Source organism: Catharus ustulatus, chromosome 27 (genome assembly GCF_009819885.2).
Source record: "Catharus ustulatus isolate bCatUst1 chromosome 27, bCatUst1.pri.v2, whole genome shotgun sequence".
In the NCBI taxonomy this organism is placed as follows: domain Eukaryota; kingdom Metazoa; phylum Chordata; class Aves; order Passeriformes; family Turdidae; genus Catharus; species Catharus ustulatus.
The window spans coordinates 3,910,230-3,927,943 of NC_046247.1; the positions used below are offsets into that span (position 1 = coordinate 3,910,230).

At 48.4% G+C, this 17,714-nt stretch overlaps 1 protein-coding gene across 3 annotated transcripts in view; it reads right to left on the reverse strand.

The window, feature by feature from the left end:
- SNRNP200 (small nuclear ribonucleoprotein U5 subunit 200) overlaps positions 1–17,714 on the reverse strand; it is a 52,099-nt gene that overhangs the window by 21,283 nt on the left and 13,102 nt on the right. For all 3 annotated transcript variants that reach the window (XM_033081204.1, XM_033081206.1, XM_033081205.1), the window contains exons 11-22: positions 15,754–15,927; positions 12,659–12,796; positions 11,212–11,367; positions 9,650–9,820; positions 8,158–8,351; positions 7,195–7,318; positions 6,062–6,211; positions 4,931–5,041; positions 3,674–3,805; positions 2,479–2,667; positions 1,422–1,619; positions 313–465 (exon numbers count right to left, since the gene is read on the reverse strand). In XM_033081204.1, coding sequence (XP_032937095.1) covers positions 313–465; positions 1,422–1,619; positions 2,479–2,667; positions 3,674–3,805; positions 4,931–5,041; positions 6,062–6,211; positions 7,195–7,318; positions 8,158–8,351; positions 9,650–9,820; positions 11,212–11,367; positions 12,659–12,796; positions 15,754–15,927 — 1,890 coding nt within the window. The remainder of the gene's footprint in view (positions 1–312; positions 466–1,421; positions 1,620–2,478; positions 2,668–3,673; positions 3,806–4,930; positions 5,042–6,061; positions 6,212–7,194; positions 7,319–8,157; positions 8,352–9,649; positions 9,821–11,211; positions 11,368–12,658; positions 12,797–15,753; positions 15,928–17,714) is intronic.

A 17,714-nucleotide genomic window follows, 5' to 3' on the forward strand; every position in this document is an offset into this window, starting at 1 on the left:
TGGTTGTCATTGGGTGATGGGTGTTGAGTGTTGGGTGATGGGTGCTGAGTGTTGGGTGAGGGCTGCTGGGCGCTGTTGAGTGATGGGTGTTGAATGTTGTGTCATGGGTGCTGAGTGTTGGGTGATGGGTGCTGGGCATTGCTGGGTGATGAGTGCTGAGCGTTGGGTGTTGTTTGTTGGGTTATGTTGGGTGTTGTTTGCTGGGTTATGTTGGTCGTTGTTTGCTGGGTTATGTTGGTCGTTGTTTGCTGGGTTATGTTGGTCGTTGTTTGCTGGGTTATGTTGGGTGGTGGCTGCGGCCCGCGCACGTACCTCGCGCACGGTGATGTTCCGGAACTCGGAGGACAGGGAGAAGACACGGAAGAGCTCGATCTCGCTCAGGGTGGGTTTCAGCAGCTGGTTGTACGTCTGCACTGTCTCATTGGTGATGTAGTAATGGCTGGCGATGCGACCCAGCTCCGTCACCTGCCGGGACAGCCGGGAAACACCGGGAACGGTCAGGATAAACCACGGCAATAGGCAGGATAAACCACGGCAATAGGCAGGATAAACCATGGGAACAGGCGGGATAAACCATGGGAACAGGCAGGATAAACCACGGGAACAACTGGGATAAACCATGGGAACAGGCGGGATAAACCACGGGAACAGGCGGGATAAACCACGGGAACAGGCGGGATAAACCATGGGAACAGGCAGGATAAGCCACGGGAACAACTGGGATAAACCACGGGAACAATTGGGATAAACCACCGGCAGGATAAACCATGGGAACAGGCGGGATAAACCACGGGAACAATTGGGATAAACCACAGGAACAGGCAGGATAAACCACGGGAACAGGCAGGATAAACCATGGGAACAGGCGGGATAAACCATGGGAACAGGCGGGATAAACCACGGGAACAGGCGGGATAAACCACAGGCAGGATAAACCATGGGAGTGGTCAGGAAATTCCCATTTTTTTCCACCATCCCACCTCGAAATTCTCTTTTTTTTCCGTCATCCCATGTAGAAATTCCCACTTTTTTTCACCATCCTACCTAGAAATCTCCACTTCTCCCCTTCTACATAGAAATTCCCATTTTTCATCATCCCATCTAGAAATTCCCATATTTTAGTCCCCTCCCACCCAGAAATACCCATTTTTTTCCCACCATCCCACCTGAAAATTCCTATTTTTTCCCTCCCACCTAGAAATTATTTTTTCTTTGCCATCCCACCTAGAAATTCCCATTTTTCATCATCCCACCTAGAAATTCCCATATTTTAGTCCCCTCCCATCCAAAAATTCCCATTTTTTTCCACCATCCCACCTGAAAATTCCTATTTTTTTCCCCTCCCACCAGGAATGTTTTCCCCTCCCCCATTTTTTTTCCACTATCCCACCCACAAATCCCCATTTTTTCAGCCATCCCACCTGGAAATTGCCGGTTTTCTTGTCGTACTTGACCAGGTTGTTCTTGTCGAGCATGAGCGCCGCGGTGTGGACAAGGTCCAGGCGCCGCTGCTCCAGGAGCGGATCAGCCTTCAGGTCATCGTGGGAGATGCCGTAGAGCGTCGGCGAGCGCAGCATGCGGATGTACAGGTACGTGTAGCCCAGCCAATTCACCGCATCCTGTGGAATTCCCAAATCCTGCCTGAGCACAGGGATACCCTGGCACACCCAGGAGTGGAGCTGAGCCCGGTTAAATCCCGTAAAACAGAGATGGGAAATGCAGGGAAAACTGATTTTCCCACAAAAGCTGCTTTTCTTCATTGCAAAATTCCAGAAAAGCTTTTTCCTGGCACTCAATTTTCCCAGAAAAGTTGGTTTTTCTAGATATTCCAGGAAATCTGCTTTTTTTTGTCCCAAATTTCCCAGGAAAGCTGCTTTTCCTGTATATAATTCCCAAGGAAATCTCCTTCTCCTGCTTCCAAATATTCCAGGAAATCTGTTTTTTTTTCTTGCCACAAATTTCCCAGGAAATCTGCTTTTTCTAGTCCCTAATTCCCAAGAAAGCTGCTTTTGCTGTACATAATTCCCAAGGAAATCTCTTTCTCCTGCTTCCAAATATTCCAGGAAATCTGCTTTTTCTTGCCCCAAATTTCCCAGGAAAGCTGCTATGCCTGTATGTAATTCCCAGGAAATCTACTTGTCTTGGTCCCTAATTCCTAGGAAATCTGCTTTTCCTTGCCTCTAATTCCAAGAAAATCTGTTTTTCCTGGTCCTTAATTCCGAGGAAGTCTGCTTTTCCTTGTTTCTAATTCGAAGAAAATCTGTTTTTCTTGGTCTATAATTCCCAGGAAATCTGCTTTTCCTGCTGCCCAATTCTCTTTCCTCACCTCCTCCCCCACTCCTGGAAAACATTTGGGATGTTATTAACCCTAAAATACCCCCACATTTTTCCCTCATTTTCCACTCCCACACCAAAAACTCTTCCAAAAAACATCCCAATCCCTAAAATCCCTATGGAAAACCGGGAATTCCGGCCGACCTTGGCGTTCTGGACGTTGCCCAGCACGGCCTCGGCGTTGAGCATGTCCGGGAGCTTGGCCACCATCTGGCTCTCGATGGGCAGCTGCTGGTTGAGCAGGGACAGGTAATACTGGAGCTCTCCATGGGAGGTGATCAGGATTCCCTCTCCTTTCGTGTCGTACTGGGGTCTCCCGGCACGGCCCAGCATCTGGTACGGGCAAAAACAGCTCAGGAATCTTGGAATTCCTCAGGGATTGTCTCAGGTGGGTTTGGGCATGGAATTCTTCAGGAATCATCTCAGGATCTGAGCATGGAATCATCTGGGATGGGTCTGGGCAAGGAATTCTTGAGGAATTATCTCAGGTGGATCTGGGCATGGAATTCTTCAGGGATTATCTCAGGTGGATCTGAGCATGGAATTCTCTCAGGGCAAGGAATTTTTGAGGAATTATCTCAGGATCTGAGCATGGAATCATCTGGGATGTGTCTGGACAGGGAATTCTTAAAGAATTATCTGGGATGGGTTTGGGTAAGGAATTGTCTCAGGTGCATTTGTGTATGCAATCATCTGGGATAGGTCTGAGCATGGAATTCCTGAGGAATTGTCTCAGGTGCATATGGGTAACAAATTCTTGAGGAATTATCTCAGGAAGGTCTGAGCATGGAATTATCTCAGGGCAAGGAATTCTTGAGGGATTATCTCAGGAGGGTCTGGGCAAGGAATTCTGGAGGAATTATCTCAGGATCTGAGCATGGAATCATCTGGGATGGGTCTGGACAGGGAATTCTTGAAGAATTATCTGGGATGGGTTTGGGTAAGGAATCGTCTCAGGTGGATCTGGGTATGGAATTCCTGGAGAATTGTCTCAGGTCCATCTGGGCAACAAATTCTTGAGGGATTATCTCAGGAGGGTCTGGGCATGGAAATATCTCAGGGGGATGTGGGCATGGAATTCCTGAGGAATTGTCTCAGGTGGATCTGGGAAAGAATTCTTGAGGAATTATCTGGCCAAGGAATTCTGGAAGAATCATCTCAGGAGGTTTAGGCATGGAATTATTTTAGGAGGATCTGGCCATGGAATTCCTGAGGAATTTTCCCCTTCCCCTCCAATCCCATGACAGCAGGAGGAATGAGGAGCACAGAGGAAACCCCCACCCATGATTTTCCCTGGGATTTGGGGCTGGGAAGGTCCCAGGATGTCCCCAGGTCCCACCTGGAGGATGTCCAGCGCTCCCAGCTCGGTCCAGCGCCCCTTCTCAGGGCTGTACACCTGCGTGCCCTTGATGATCACCGTGTGCGCCGGCAGGTTCACACCCCAGGCCAGTGTGGCCGTGGAAACCAGGACCTGCAGGAAAACTGGGATCAGATCCAGCAGGAAACTCCAAATCCATGCAAAAACTGGGATCAAGTCCAGCAGGAAGCTCCAAATCCAACCAGGAAGCTCCAAATCCTACTATGAAGTTCCAAATCCACTCAAAAACCTCAAAATCCACCCAAACCCATGGATTAGATGCAGCAGGAACCTCCAAATCCAACCAGAAACCTCCATATCCAACCAGGAACCTTCAAATCCACTCAAAATCAGTGATGAGATCCAATAGGAACCTTCAAATCCACCCAAAACCATGGATTAGATGCAGCAGGAACCTTCAAATCCAACCAGAAACCTCCAAATCCAACCAGGAATCCTCAAATCCACTCAAAACCAGGGATGAGATCCAATAGGAACCTTCAAATCCAACCAGAAACCTCCAAAACCACCCAAGAACCCTCGAATCCACCCAAGAAACTCCAAATCCAACCAAAACAAGGCATCAGGTCCAACAAGAAGCTCCAAATCCAACCAGAAACAGGGATCAAATCCAACCAGAAAGCTCCAAATCCAACCAGGAACCTCCAAATCCAACCAGAAACAGGGATCAAATCCACCCAAAAACCTCCAAATTCACCCAAAACCAGGGATAAGATCCAGTAGGAACCTTCAGATTCAGCCAGAAACCTCCAAATCCAACCAGGAATCTTCAAATCCAACCAGGAACTTCAAAATCCACCCAAAAATCCCCAAATCCACCCAAAACCAAGGATCAGATTCACCCAGGAAGCTCCAAATCCAGCCAGGAACCTTTTCCCAAGCGCAGGAAATAGCTGGAAATGCTTTGGAGAAGGGACAAAGTGGGAATGTCCCCATAGCCAAGCATTGGAAAAGCCAGAGAACAATGGGAACTTGGTTGGAATTTTCTGGGACAATCCTTTGCCTTCCTTTAGCAGGGAATTCCCCAGGAAATCTGCTTTTCCTGGTTCCAAATTTCCCTGGAAATCTGCTTTTCCTGGTTCCAAATTTCCCAGGAAATCTGCTTTTATCAATTCCAAATTTCCCAGGAAATCTGTTTTTTCTCAATTCCAAATTTCCCAGGAAATCAGTTTTTTCTCATTCCAAATTTCCCAATAAAGTTACTTTTCCTCATTTCACCTGGATGTGTTTGTCAGCAAACAGATCCTCCACCAGTGTCCGGTCCACGCGCGTCATCCCAGCGTGGTGGATGGCGAAGCCGTAGGGGAGGAGATCCTTCAGCTCCAGGTTCTGTGGGAAACATCCCAGGTAATTCCAGGAAAACACATCCCAAATCATTCTAGCAAAACACATCCCAAAGAATTTCCAGAAAACACATCCCAAATCATTCCAGGAAAACACATCCCAAATCATTCCAGGAAAACACATCCCAAAGTAATCCAGGAAAAAAAACCACATCCCAAATAATTCCAGGAAAACACATCCCAAAAAATCCCAGGGAAAATAAACACATCCCAAAGAATTCCAGGAAAACACATCCCAAAGAATTTCCAGAAAACACATCCCAAAACATTCCCCTCAGGATTTTCCCTTTTCCCCTCAGGATCTCCCCCTTCTCCATCAGGATTTCCACCTTTCCCCTCAAGATTTCCCCTCAAGATTTCCCTTCTCCCTTCAAGATTCCCCCCTTTCCCCTCAGGATTTTCCCTCTTTCCCCCTCAGGATTCCTCTCAGGATTTCCCCCTTTTCCCCTTAGGATTTCCTATTTTCCTCTCAAGATTTTCCCTCTTCCCCTCAGGATTTCTGATTTTCCCCTCAGGATTTCCCCTTCCCCCCTCAGGATTTCCCCTTCCCCCCTTAGGATTTCCCATTTTACCCTCAGGATTCCCCTCAGGATTTCCCCATTCCCCTCAGGATTCCCCCTTTTCCCCTCAGGATTTTTCCCCTTTTTCCCTCAGGATTTTTCCCCTCAGTATTTCCCCTTTCCCCTCAGTATTTCTCCCTTTTTCCCTCAGTATTTCCCATTTTCCTCTCAAGATTTCCTATTTTCCCCTCAGGATTTCCCCTTTTCCCCTCGGAATTTTCCCCTCAGGATTCCCCCTTTCCCTCTCAGGATTCCCCTCAGTATTTCCCCTTTTCCCCTCATGATTCTCCCCTTTTCCCCTCAGGATTTCCCCTTTCCCCTCAGGATTCCCCTCAGTGTTTCCCTTTTCCCCTCAGTATTTCCCCATTTTCCCCCCAGTATTTCCCCTTTTCCCCTCAGGATTTCCCCCTTTTCCCCTCAGTATTTCCCCTTTTCCCCTTTCTCACCTTGCACTGCTCGGCCTCAGTCCGCAGCACCTCGGTGGAGGCGGATCCCTCGCGCAGGAACAGCCCCAGCGTGTCCTTCTCCAGGCACAGGTCCCGCATGGCCCGCGCCGTCTTGCCCGTCTCCTTCCGCGAGTGCACGAACACCAGCACCTGTGGGATGGGGAAACTGGGAACTGGGGAAATGGGGGAACTCCTGGGGGAAACTGGGGGAAACTGGGGGAAACTGGGGGAATCCTGGGGGAAATCCTGGGGGAAATCCTGGGGGAAATCCTGGGGGAAATCCTGGGGAAATTCCTGGAAAATCCTGGGAAAACTCCTAGGGAAAACTCCTGGGGAATCCTGGGGGACAATCCTGGGAAATCCTGGGGGAAATCCTGAGGAAATCTGGGAAAATCCTGGTAAAAACTGGGAAAATTCTGAGGAATCCAGGGGGAAAACCCTGGGAAATCCTGGGGGAAATCCTGGGGGAAATCCTGAGGAAAACTGGGAAAATCCTGGGAAAATCCTGGTAAAAACTGGGAAAATTCTGAGGAATCCAGGGGGAAAACCCTGGGAAATCCTGGGGGAAATTCCTGGAAAATCCTGGGAAAACTCCTGGGGAAAACTGGGAAAACTCCTGGGAAATCCTGGGGGACAATCCTGGGGGAAACTGGGAGAACTCCTGGGAAAATCCTGGGAAAAACTTGGAGAAAATCCTGGGAAAAACCTGGGGAAAATCCTGGGGAAAAACTTGGGGAAAATCCTGGGGAAAAACTTGGGGAAACTCCTGGAAAATGCCTGGGAAAGTCCTAGGAAATGCCTGGGAAATCTTGGGGAAAGCCCTGGGGAAAATCCTGGGAAATCCTGGGAAAATCCAGGAAAAAACCTGGGGAAAACTGAGAAAACTCCTGGGGAATCCCTGGGGAAAGTCCTGAGGAAAACTGGGATATCCTTGGGGAAATTCTGGGGAATTCCTGGGGGAAACTCCTGGGAAACTCCTGGGAAAAACCCATTTTTCATCCACAAAAAAGCCAAAACCTCCAGTCCTTTAAATTTCTCTGCAGCATCAGGACCTCAAAATGGGGAGAAAAATGGAAAATCCAATTTTTTTTCAGGATTGAGGATAAAATAAATCAGGGTCTGAGGGGTCTGACCTGGTTCTTGCCCGCGTGCTCCATGATTTTCTCGTAGACGATCTCGTTCATGATCTGGAAACGTTTGATGGCTTTTTTCTCTGTGATCCCCACGTAGGTCTGCTCCAGGGGCACAGGACGGAAACTGCAGAGGGAAAATATCCATGGGAAAGGGAATTTTATGGAGAAATTGTGATAAAAAATATCCATGGGAAAGGGAATTTATGGAGAAATCACCAGGAAAAAAAACGCATGGAAGAGGGAATTAATGGAGAAACTGGGATGAAAAATATCCATGAAAATAGGAATTTATGGAGAAATTGTAACACAAAATATCCATGGAAATAAGAATTTATGAGAAACTGGAATGAAAAAAAATCCATGGAGAAGGGAATTTATGGAGAAACTCCAGGGGTGGAAAAGAGGGAAAATTCATTTTCCATCCATGGACAGGCTGGGAAAAGATCTGGGATTAGTCCAGGTGCAATTAATCCATGAATTCCCTCATCCTATACAGAGAATTCCTAATTAATCAGGGTTGGAAAAGAGGGAAAACTCATTTTTGGTACTCTCAGATTCCATGGAAAACCCAAACCCTTCCAACCCGAGATCCCAAACACACTTTTAATGATGCCTCAAAAAATCAGCAAACGTGCGGTGGATGGAAATCTGAATGGAAATCCGGGTGGAAAAGTGGGAAAAATCACTTTTTGTCTTCTCACATCCCATGAAAAACCCAAACCCTCCCAACCCAAGATCCCCAAAACGCTTTTAACCACACTGCCGAAAACGTGCGGTGGATGAAAAAAACAGCTGAAAATTTGGATGAAAATCCATGGGGAATAGTGGGAAAATTCACCTTTTATCCTCTCACAAAACACAACCCAACATGCCAAAAACACCCCAAAAAAATCAACACACGTGCAGCAGATAGAAACCCAGCAGGGAATCCAGCAGGGAATCATTTCCCGTTTTTGCCGGTACCTGTTGTCGAAGTAGAAGAGCCCCTTGGCCGGGTCCACGCGCAGGAAGGTGGCGACGTCCTCGTAGTTGGGCAGGGTGGCGCTAAGCCCCACCAGCCGCACGTCCTCCTGCGTCATCTCGATGTTGCGGATGGCCCTGGCCACCAGCGACTCCAGCACGGGCCCGCGGTCGTCGTGCAGCAGGTGGATCTCGTCCTGGAGAGGGAACGGTCCTGGAGCGCTCCCTGGATTTGGGGGGGTTGGGTTCTCCACCCCAAACTCCCTGAGGAACACCTTGAGGAACATCCTGAGCTTCTCCTGCCCCCAACCCCAGATCCATCTGCAGGAACATCATGAGGAACCCCACTCCAAACCCCAGAACTCTGAGGAACACCTTGGGGTTCTTTACCCCAAACCCCAGATCGACCTTGAGGAACACCTTGGGATTCTCCATGCTGAACCCCAGAACTCTGAGGAACACCTTGGGGCTCTCTACCCCAAACCCCAGATCCACCTTGAAGAGTACCTTGGGGTTCTCTACCTCAGACTCCAGGTGTACTTGGAAGAACACCTTGAGCATCTCCACCCCAAACCCCCTGAGGAACACCTTGAGGAACCCCCTGAGCTTCTCCCAACCCCAGATCCATCTGCAGGAACATCATGAGGAACCCCACCCCAAACCCCAGAACTCTGAGGAACACCTTGGGGTTCTCTACCCCAAACCCCAGATCCATTTTGAGCAGGACCTTGGGGTTTTCCACCCCAGACCCCAGGTGTACTTGGAGGAACACCTTGAGCATCTCCACCCTAAACCCCAGATCCACCTTGAGGAACATCCTGAGCTTCTCTACCCCAAACCCACCTTGAGAATTTGGGTTCTTCACCCCATACCCCAGAACACAGAGGAACATTTTGGGGTTCTCCATTCTGAACCCCAGAACACTGAGGAACACCTTGGGGTTCTCTACCCCAAACCCCAGATCCACCTTCAGGAACTCCTTGATTTTCTTCACCCCAAACCCTGGAGGAATCCCACGCCAAACCCCGGATCCACTTTAAGGAACACGGGTTTCTCCACCTTGAGGAATCCCTTGAGTTTCTCCCACCTCAAACCCAAGATCCACTTACAGGAACACCTTGGGGTTCTCCACCCCAAAGCCCAGAAACTTGAAGAGGCCCTTGAGGTTCTCCACCTCAAACCCACCTGAGAATTCCCTGATGTTCTGCACCCCAAACCCCTTGAGGACCCCCTGATGTCCCCACCCCACACCCCTGAGCACCCCCTGGTTTTTCCCACCCCAAACTCCACATCCACCTGAGGACCCCCCGATGTTCCTCACCCAAACCCCAAATCCACCTGAGGATTCCTTGATGTTCCCACCCCAAACCCCTGAGGAACCCCAGATGTTCCTCACCCAAAACCCCCTAAGGACCCCCTGATGTCCCCACCCCCCAGCCCTGCAGCACTCCCTGATGTCCCCAGCCCTGTCCCTCCCTGCTGTCCCTGCGCTCACCAGGATGACGAGGCGCACCAGCTGGGTGTAGGTGCGCTCCCCGCCCTTGCGGGTGATGATGTCCCACTTCTCGGGCGTGCACACGATGATCTGCGTGGCGCTGATCTCCTCCTTGCACAGCTGGTGGTCCCCGGTCAGCTCGGCCACCGTGATCCCGTAGGTGGCCAAACGCTGTGAACGACCCGTGGGTGAGTGTGGGGAGACCTTTCCATGGATCCAAAATCCCACCCAAACTTCTCCTGGTGTGCTTTGGGGAGACCTTTCCATGGATCCCAAAATCCCACCCAAACTTCTCCTGGGGTGCTTTGAGGGTTCTCAAAGCCCCCTCCTCACTCCTGTCCTGGTGTTCCTTGGGATAAGATCCCAAACCCCACCGGGATGTCCCCGCCTGTCAGGAGTTGTGCAGAGCCCCCTGATCCCCCTTTTCTCCAGGCTCAGCCCCTTCCCCAGCTCCCTCAGGAATTCTCCAGAACCGTCTCCTTGTTCTCCAGCCTCTTCCCTATCTCTGTTCCCAACTCCAACCCCTCCACAATCCCAAACCTCCCAGGGACCTGATCCCAAACCTCTCTTTAGATCAGATCCCAAACCTTCCTTCGGATCTGACTCCACTCATCCGAAATCTTCCCTGGAATACAACCCCACTCATCCCAAACCTTCCTTTGGATCTTATCCCAAACCTCCCTTTGGATCTGATCCCAAACCTTCCCTGGAATCCAATCCTGGTCATCCCAAACCTCCCTTTGGATCTGACTCCACTCATCCCCTTGGATCTGATCCCAAACCTCCCTTTGGATCCAATCCCACTCGTCCCCAGCTCCTCAAGGATCCCAAACCTCCCTTTGGATCTGATCCCACTCATCTCAAACCTCCCTTTGGATCTGACTTCATTCATCCCAAATCTTCCCTGGAATCCAACCCTGTTCATCCCAAACCTCCCTCGGGATCTGACTCCACTCATCTCAAAGCCCTCAAGGATCCCAAATCTCCCTTTGGATCCAATCCCAAACCTCCCTTTGGATCCAATCCCAAACCTCCCTTTGGATCCAATCCCAAACCTCCTCTTGGACCCAATCCCAAACCTTCCCTCAGATCTGACCCGAAACCTCCCTTTGGATCTGACCCCACTCATCCCAAACCTACTCTGGGACACAACCCCACTCATCCCAAACCTTCCCTTAGATCTGACCCCAAACCTTCCCTGGAATACAACCCCACTCATCCCAAACCTCCCTTTGGATCTGATCCCAAACCTCTCTTTGGATCTGATCCCAAACCCTCCCTGGAATCCAATCCTGCTCATCCCTTTGGATCCAATCCCACTTGTCCCCAAGCCCTCAAGAATTGCAAACCTCCCTTTGGATCCGACCCCAAACCTCCCCTTGGATCTGATCCCAAACCTCCCCTTGGATCTGATCCCAAACCTCCCCTTGGATCTGATCCCAAACCTCCCCTTGGATCTGACCCCAAACCTCCCTTTGGATCTGACCCCAAACCTCCCTTTGGATCTGACCCCAAACCTCCCTTTGGATCCCACCCCACCCTGTCCCCATGCCGTGTCCCACCTTGCCGAAGCTGCCGACCATCTCCTGCACCAGGGACCGCATGGGGGCGATGTAGATGATCTTGAAGTCGTCCACGTTGATGGTGCCGTCCATGTTGATGTGTTTGCCGATCTCCCGCAGCATGCACATCAGCGCCACGTTCGTCTTCCCCGCGCCCTGCAACGGCCCCGGGGCTCAGACCAAAATCCTGGAGTTCCCTGTGTGTCCATCCCAAAAATCCCAAAATTCCCTGTGTGTCCATCCCAAAAATCCTGGAATTCCCTTCATGTCCGTCCCAAAACATCCTGGAATTCCCTGCATGTCCATCGCCAAAAATCCCAGAATTCTCCACATGACCATCTCAAAAAATCCTGGAATTTTCAACATGTCTGTCCCCAAAAATCCTGGAACTCCCTGCATGTTCTTCCCCAAAAATCCCAAAATTCCCTGTGTGTCCATCCCCAAAATTCCCTACACCATCAGCCCCAAAAATCCCAGAATTCCCTCAGGAAAGGGTCACCCAGTGCCATGTTTGTCATGTCCATGCCCTGCAACGGCCCCAAGGTTTAGCCCAAAAAATCCTGGAATTCCCTGTGTGTCCATCCCAAAAATCCCAAAATTCCCTGTGTGTCCATCCCAAAAATCCCAGAATTCCCTACAGGACCAGCCCCAAAAATCCCAGAATTCCTGACACAACCAGCCCCAAAAATCCCAGAATTCTCCAGTGCCACGTTCGTCTTCCCCGCGCCCTGGAACAGCCCCGGGGCTCAGTCAAAAAAATCCTGGAATTCTCTGTGTGTCCATCCCCAAAAATCCCAAAATTCCCTGTGTGTCCATCCCAAAAATCCCAGAATTCCCTACACCATCAGCCCCAAAAATCCCAAAATTCCCGACACGACCAGCTCCAAAAATCCCAAATTCCCAACACAACCAGCCCCAAAAATCCCCAAATTCCCTACACGACCAGCCCCAAAAATCCCAAAATTCCCTGTGTCCACCCCCAAAAACCCCAAAATTCCCCATGTGTCCATCCCCAAAATTCCCTGTGTGTCCATCCACAAAAATCCCAAAATTCCCACAGGAAAGGGTCACCCAGTGCCATGTTTGTCATGTCCATGCCCTGCAACAGCCCCAAGGTTCAGCCCAAAATCCTGGAATTCCCTGTGTCCATCCCAAAAATCCCAGAATTCCTGACACAACCAGCCCCAAAAATCCCAGAATTCCCTGTGTGTCCATCCAAAAAATCTCCAAATTCCCTACACAACCAGGCCCAAAAATCCCAAAATTCCCTACACGACCAGCCCCAAAAATCCCAGAATTCTCTTGGGAAAGGGTCACCCAGCACCATGTTTGTCTTCCCTGTACCCTGCAATGGCCCCAAACATCCATCCCAAAACATTCTGGAATTCCCTGGAATCCCCAGGAATCCCCCCAAATCCCCCAAGCCCCCAGGCTCCCCCATCCCCACCGTGGGCGCACACAGCAGCAGGTTCTCGTCCGTCTCCAGCGCTGCCCTGAACAATTTGCTCTGGATCCTGTTCAGGGTTTTGAACCCCTCAAACCCAGCCTGGGCGTACTTGGGCAGCTTCTCCACAGAAACCAATTGCTGGGAAAAGAGAAAAATAAGGAAAAAAGGGGATTTGGGATTTGGTTCGGAGGTCACAGATGTTGGAAATGGGTTAGGAGCGGTTTGGGAGAGGAGCAAAAGGGAAAAGTGGAATCACAAAAATTCCACTCATCCTAAAAGGAGAATTCTGAATTAATCAGGGCTGGAAAAGAGGGAAAATTCATTTTTTGTCCTCTCAGATTCCATGGAAAACCCAAATCCTCAAAACCTAAACTGATCCCATAGTTCAGGGTGGGAAAAATCTGGAATTAATGGATGCACAAGAAATTCCCAAGTCCTAAAAGGACAATTCCTAATTTTTCAGTGGTGGAAGAAAAAGGGAAAAGTATTTTAAAAGTAATTTTTTAAAGTATTTTAAAAGTAATTTTTAGAAGTATTTTAAAAGTAATTTTTCCAAATCCTCCCAACCTAACCCCAGTGTTCAGGGTGGGAAAAATCTGGAATTCATGGATACACAAAAAATTCTTTTATTCTAAAAAAATCCCCTCTTTCTAAAAGGACAATTCCAAATTAATCACAGAGGGAAAACTCATTTTTTGTCCTCTCAGATTCCATGGAAAACCCAAATCCTCAAAACCCAAACTGATCTCTGTATGGATGCACAAAAAATTCCCTCATCCTAAAAAGATAATTCCTAATAAATCAGTGCTGGAAAAATGCATTAAAATCAAATTTTAAATTTATTATTTAAATTTATTATTTTGCTGAGGGTTCAGCAAAACCCCAGGAGGGGAAATTGGGCACAAGATGAGCAGTGGGAAAAAGGGAATGGGGAAGTTCCTGCAGAAATGGGGAAACTGGGGGGTTAAAAAGGGAAGGAGGGATGAGAAATGGGGAAAAAGGAATTGAGAAGTTCCTGCAGAAATGGGGAAATTGTGGGGTCAGAAAGAGGGGGAGGAAAATCACAGAATCCTGGGATGGTTTTGGTGGGAAAAGATTTTAAATCCCATCCCATCATATCCCACCCCAGGAGGCTCCAATTTCCCACAAAAGTTGCTTTTTCTGGTGCCAAAAATCCCATAAATCTGCTTTTCCTGGAGTCTGATTTCCCAAAAAAATAGCTGCATTTTATGTTACTCCATTTCCCAAGAAAGCTGCTTTTCCTGGTGCCTGATTCTCCAAAAAATCTGCTTTTCTTGGTCCCAAATAACCCAGGAAAGCTGTTTTTCTTGGCACCTAGTTCTCTAGAAAAGCTACTTTTCCATGTGTCAAAAATCCCATAAAATCTGCTTTTCCTGGAGCCTGATTTCCTAAAAAGCTAAATTTTCTGTTACCCAGTTTCCCACAAAAGCTGCTATTCCTGGTACCAGATTTCCCAGCAAATCTGCTTTTCCTGCTCCCCAATCTCCTGAATGAGCTTCCCTAATTTCCCACAAAAGTTGCTTTTCCTGGTGCCCAATTCCCTTTTCCCAGTTCCCTTTCCTGGACTGCAGATATCCCAGGAAAGCTGCTTTTCCTGGTTCCTGATTTCTTCTGGAAGCTGCTTTTCCTGGTGCCAAATTTTCCAAAAATCTGCTCTTCCATGTGCCAAATATCCCATAAAATCTGCTTTTCCTGGAGCCTGATTTCCCAAAAAGCTGAATTTTCTGGTACCCAATTCCTCAGGAAATCTGCTTTTCCTGTTAACCAATTTCCCAGGAAATCTGCTTTTCCTGTTAACCAATTTCCCAGGAAATCTGTTTTTCCTGCTGCCTGATTTCCCAGGAATGTTTTTGCTGGAGGGATTTTAAACCCCCCAAAAACCATCGAGCTTCCACTGGCCCAGATTCCAAACTGACCTTGGACATTCCCAAAAATCCAGGAAAAATTCCATCCCCAAATCCCATTTCCATCTCCATGTTCTCCATGTCCCTCCATCCCTGATCCCAGTCCCTGTTTGGGATCCCCTTCAGGCTCTGCAGAGCTCTGGGATCTCCTTGGAGCTTTCCCTTCTCCAAGATTTTTGGGAAATTTTAATTTGGAAAATCTGAAGCTCCAATTCCAACTGAGCTCAGAGCTACCAACACTTGGAAAAATCTGCGTGAGAAATGAAAATAAATCAATTTCCTGCTTTATTTTGGGAATAAAAGGGTCTGGAAAGGGCAGGATTGGCCCAGATTCCAACCTGACCTTGGACATTTTTCAGGGGTTCCAATCCAGGATGTGATCAAAGGTTTCTGTTCTATCTCCATCTGCTGAGGGTGGGGCAGCGATCCTGATCTCCGTGGGAGATATTCTGCTAATGGGCATCCATTGAAACCAGCTGGGGCAGTGTTCTTTATCTCATGGGATATCTCCTGTTCATGGCCATGGTTTATAAACCAGCTGGGGCAGTGTTCTTTATCTTTTCACAGCCCATCCTTCCTCCAGCCAGTCATTTTCTGCTCATGGCCATTGAGTCCCACTGTGGCACTGATAAAATTACTGCATCCCATTGGGAGTTGCTCCAGCCAGGGGAGGAGCCAAGCATTTCCTACCCTGATCAAATCTGAGATTTGGAACATCAGAGCAGCCTTTCCCACTGGATCCCAGAGGAAAACCAGACCCTTCCACATCATCCCTGGAGCTCCAGAGGGAAACTGCACCTTGTACAGGAGCAGTGCTCCAGCTGAGCCACATCTGTCACTGCAGGAGGATGCAGCCACCATGGGATGGGACTGCTGCCAACACCCTGCCTGACTGACGGCTGTCAGGTTGTACTCTTTGTAATTCTGTATTTCTATTTTAATTTCCCTAGTAAAGAACTGTTATTCCTATTCCCATATCTTTGCCTGGGAGCCCCTTGATTTCAGAATTATAATAATTTGGAGGGAGGGGGTTCCATTCACCATTCAGACATCACGCCAACACTCCAAAGCACCCAGGAGGGAATTCCCTCCCCAAATCCCATTTCCACCCCCATGCCCCTCCACCCCTGGAGCCCCCCTGGCTGTGGCAGTCCCATTTTGGGCACAGACCTCGTCAGGCCCAAAGGGTTTGGGTTTGAGGGCGGGCACGTGCACCTCCTCATAGCCCTTGCGTTGGCGGCGGAAGGAGCCGTCCGGGAGCTGGCAGCGCTTGTTGGCCATGAAGTGACTGCCCTGGGCAAACACCAGGTCCTCCAGGTCCAGCACCTGCCGAGGGGCCAGCGCCTGGAAAAGGGGGAGAGTGGGGAGATGAGTGGGGGGGGATGGGGGGTAAAAAATGGGGGACGAAAAAATGGGGAGAATGGAGAAAAGGGGAAAATAAAAAAATGCGGAAAGTAAAAAAAAAAATTGGGGAAAGCAAAAAAAAAAAAATTGGGGAAAGCAAAAAAATGGGGAAACAAAAAAATGGGGAAAATAAAAAAATGGGGAAAAAGGGAAAATGGGGGAAACAAAAAAATGGGGAAACACAAAAATGCGGAGAATGGGAAAGAGGGGAAAACAAAACAGTGTGGAAAGCGAAACAATGGGGAAACAAAAAAATGGGGAAAGAAAAACAATGGGGAAAATTTTAAAATGATGAAAAAAAATAGGGAAAACAAAAAAAATAGGGAGAACAAAAAAATGGGGAAAAGGGGAAAACAAAAAAATGGGGGAAATGGGGAAAATAAAAAAAATGGGGTAACAAAAAATGGGGAGAACAGGAAAAACGGGAAAACAAAAAAATGGGGAAAACAGGGAAACAGAAAAATGGGGAAAGCAAAACAATGGGGATATTAAAAAAATGGGTAAATGAAACAAAAAAATGGGGAAAATTAAAAAATGGTGAAAAAAAAAATGGGGAAAATAAAAAAAATGGGGAAACAAAAAAAGGGGAGAACAGGAAAAAGGGGAAAACGGAACAATGGGGAAACAAAAAAATGGGGAAAACAAAAAAATGGGGAAAACAAAAAAATGGGGAAAATAGGGAAACAGAAAAATGGGGAAAGCAAAGCAATGGGGAAAACAAAAAATGAGGAAAACAAAAAAATGGGGAGAACGGGGAAAATAAAAAAAATGGGGTAATAAAAAATGGGGAGAACACGAAAAAGGGGAAAACAAAAAATGGGGGAAACAAAAAAATGGGGGAAACGGGTAAAACAAAAAATGAGGAAAACAAAAAATTGGGGGAAAATGGGGAAATGGGACAAATGAGGAAAATGGGTAAAAGGGGAGAAAAGGGAAAATGGGGAAAAGGAAAAAACGTGGAAAATGGGAAATGAGGAAAATGGAGAAAAAAGGGGGAAAAAGGAGGGGGAAAAGGGGGGAAAAGGGGAAATATTTGGGAAAAAAATGCGGAAAAATGAGGAAAAAATGGGAAAAATGGGGAAAAAATGGGAGGGGAAATGGGGGGGAAAATGGGGGGAAAAATGGGGGGAAAAATGGGGGGGGAAAAATGGGGGGGAAAAATGGGGGGGGAAAAATGGGGGGGGAAAAATGGGGGGGGAAAAATGGGGGGGGGAAAAATGGGGGGGAAAAATGGGGGGAAAAATGGGGGGGAAAAATGGGGGGGAAAAATGGGGGGGAAAAATGGGGGGGAAAAATGGGGGGGAAAAAATGGGGGGGAAAAATGGGGGGGGAAAAATGGGGGGGGAAAAAATGGGGGGGAAAAATGGGGGGGAAAAATGGGGGGGAAAAATGGGGGGGAAAAACGGGGGGGGAAAAACGGCGGGGGAAAATGGCGGGGGAAAATGGCGGGGGAAAATGGCGGGGGAAAATGGCGGGGAAAAGCAGAAAAGTTGAAAATAGGAGAAAGTGGGAGAAATGGGGAAATGGGAAAAAAAGGGGAAAAATGGGGGGAAAAATGGGGGGAAAAATGGGGGGAAAAATGGGGGGAAAAATGGGGGGAAAAATGGGGGGAAAAATGGGGAAAAAAATGGAGAAAAAGGGGAAATGGGGATGGCTTCTCCTCGTGTTTGAAGGGAAAGGTGGGAATCCACATTCCCTGGGCTCTCTGTGCACACAGCACTCCAGAC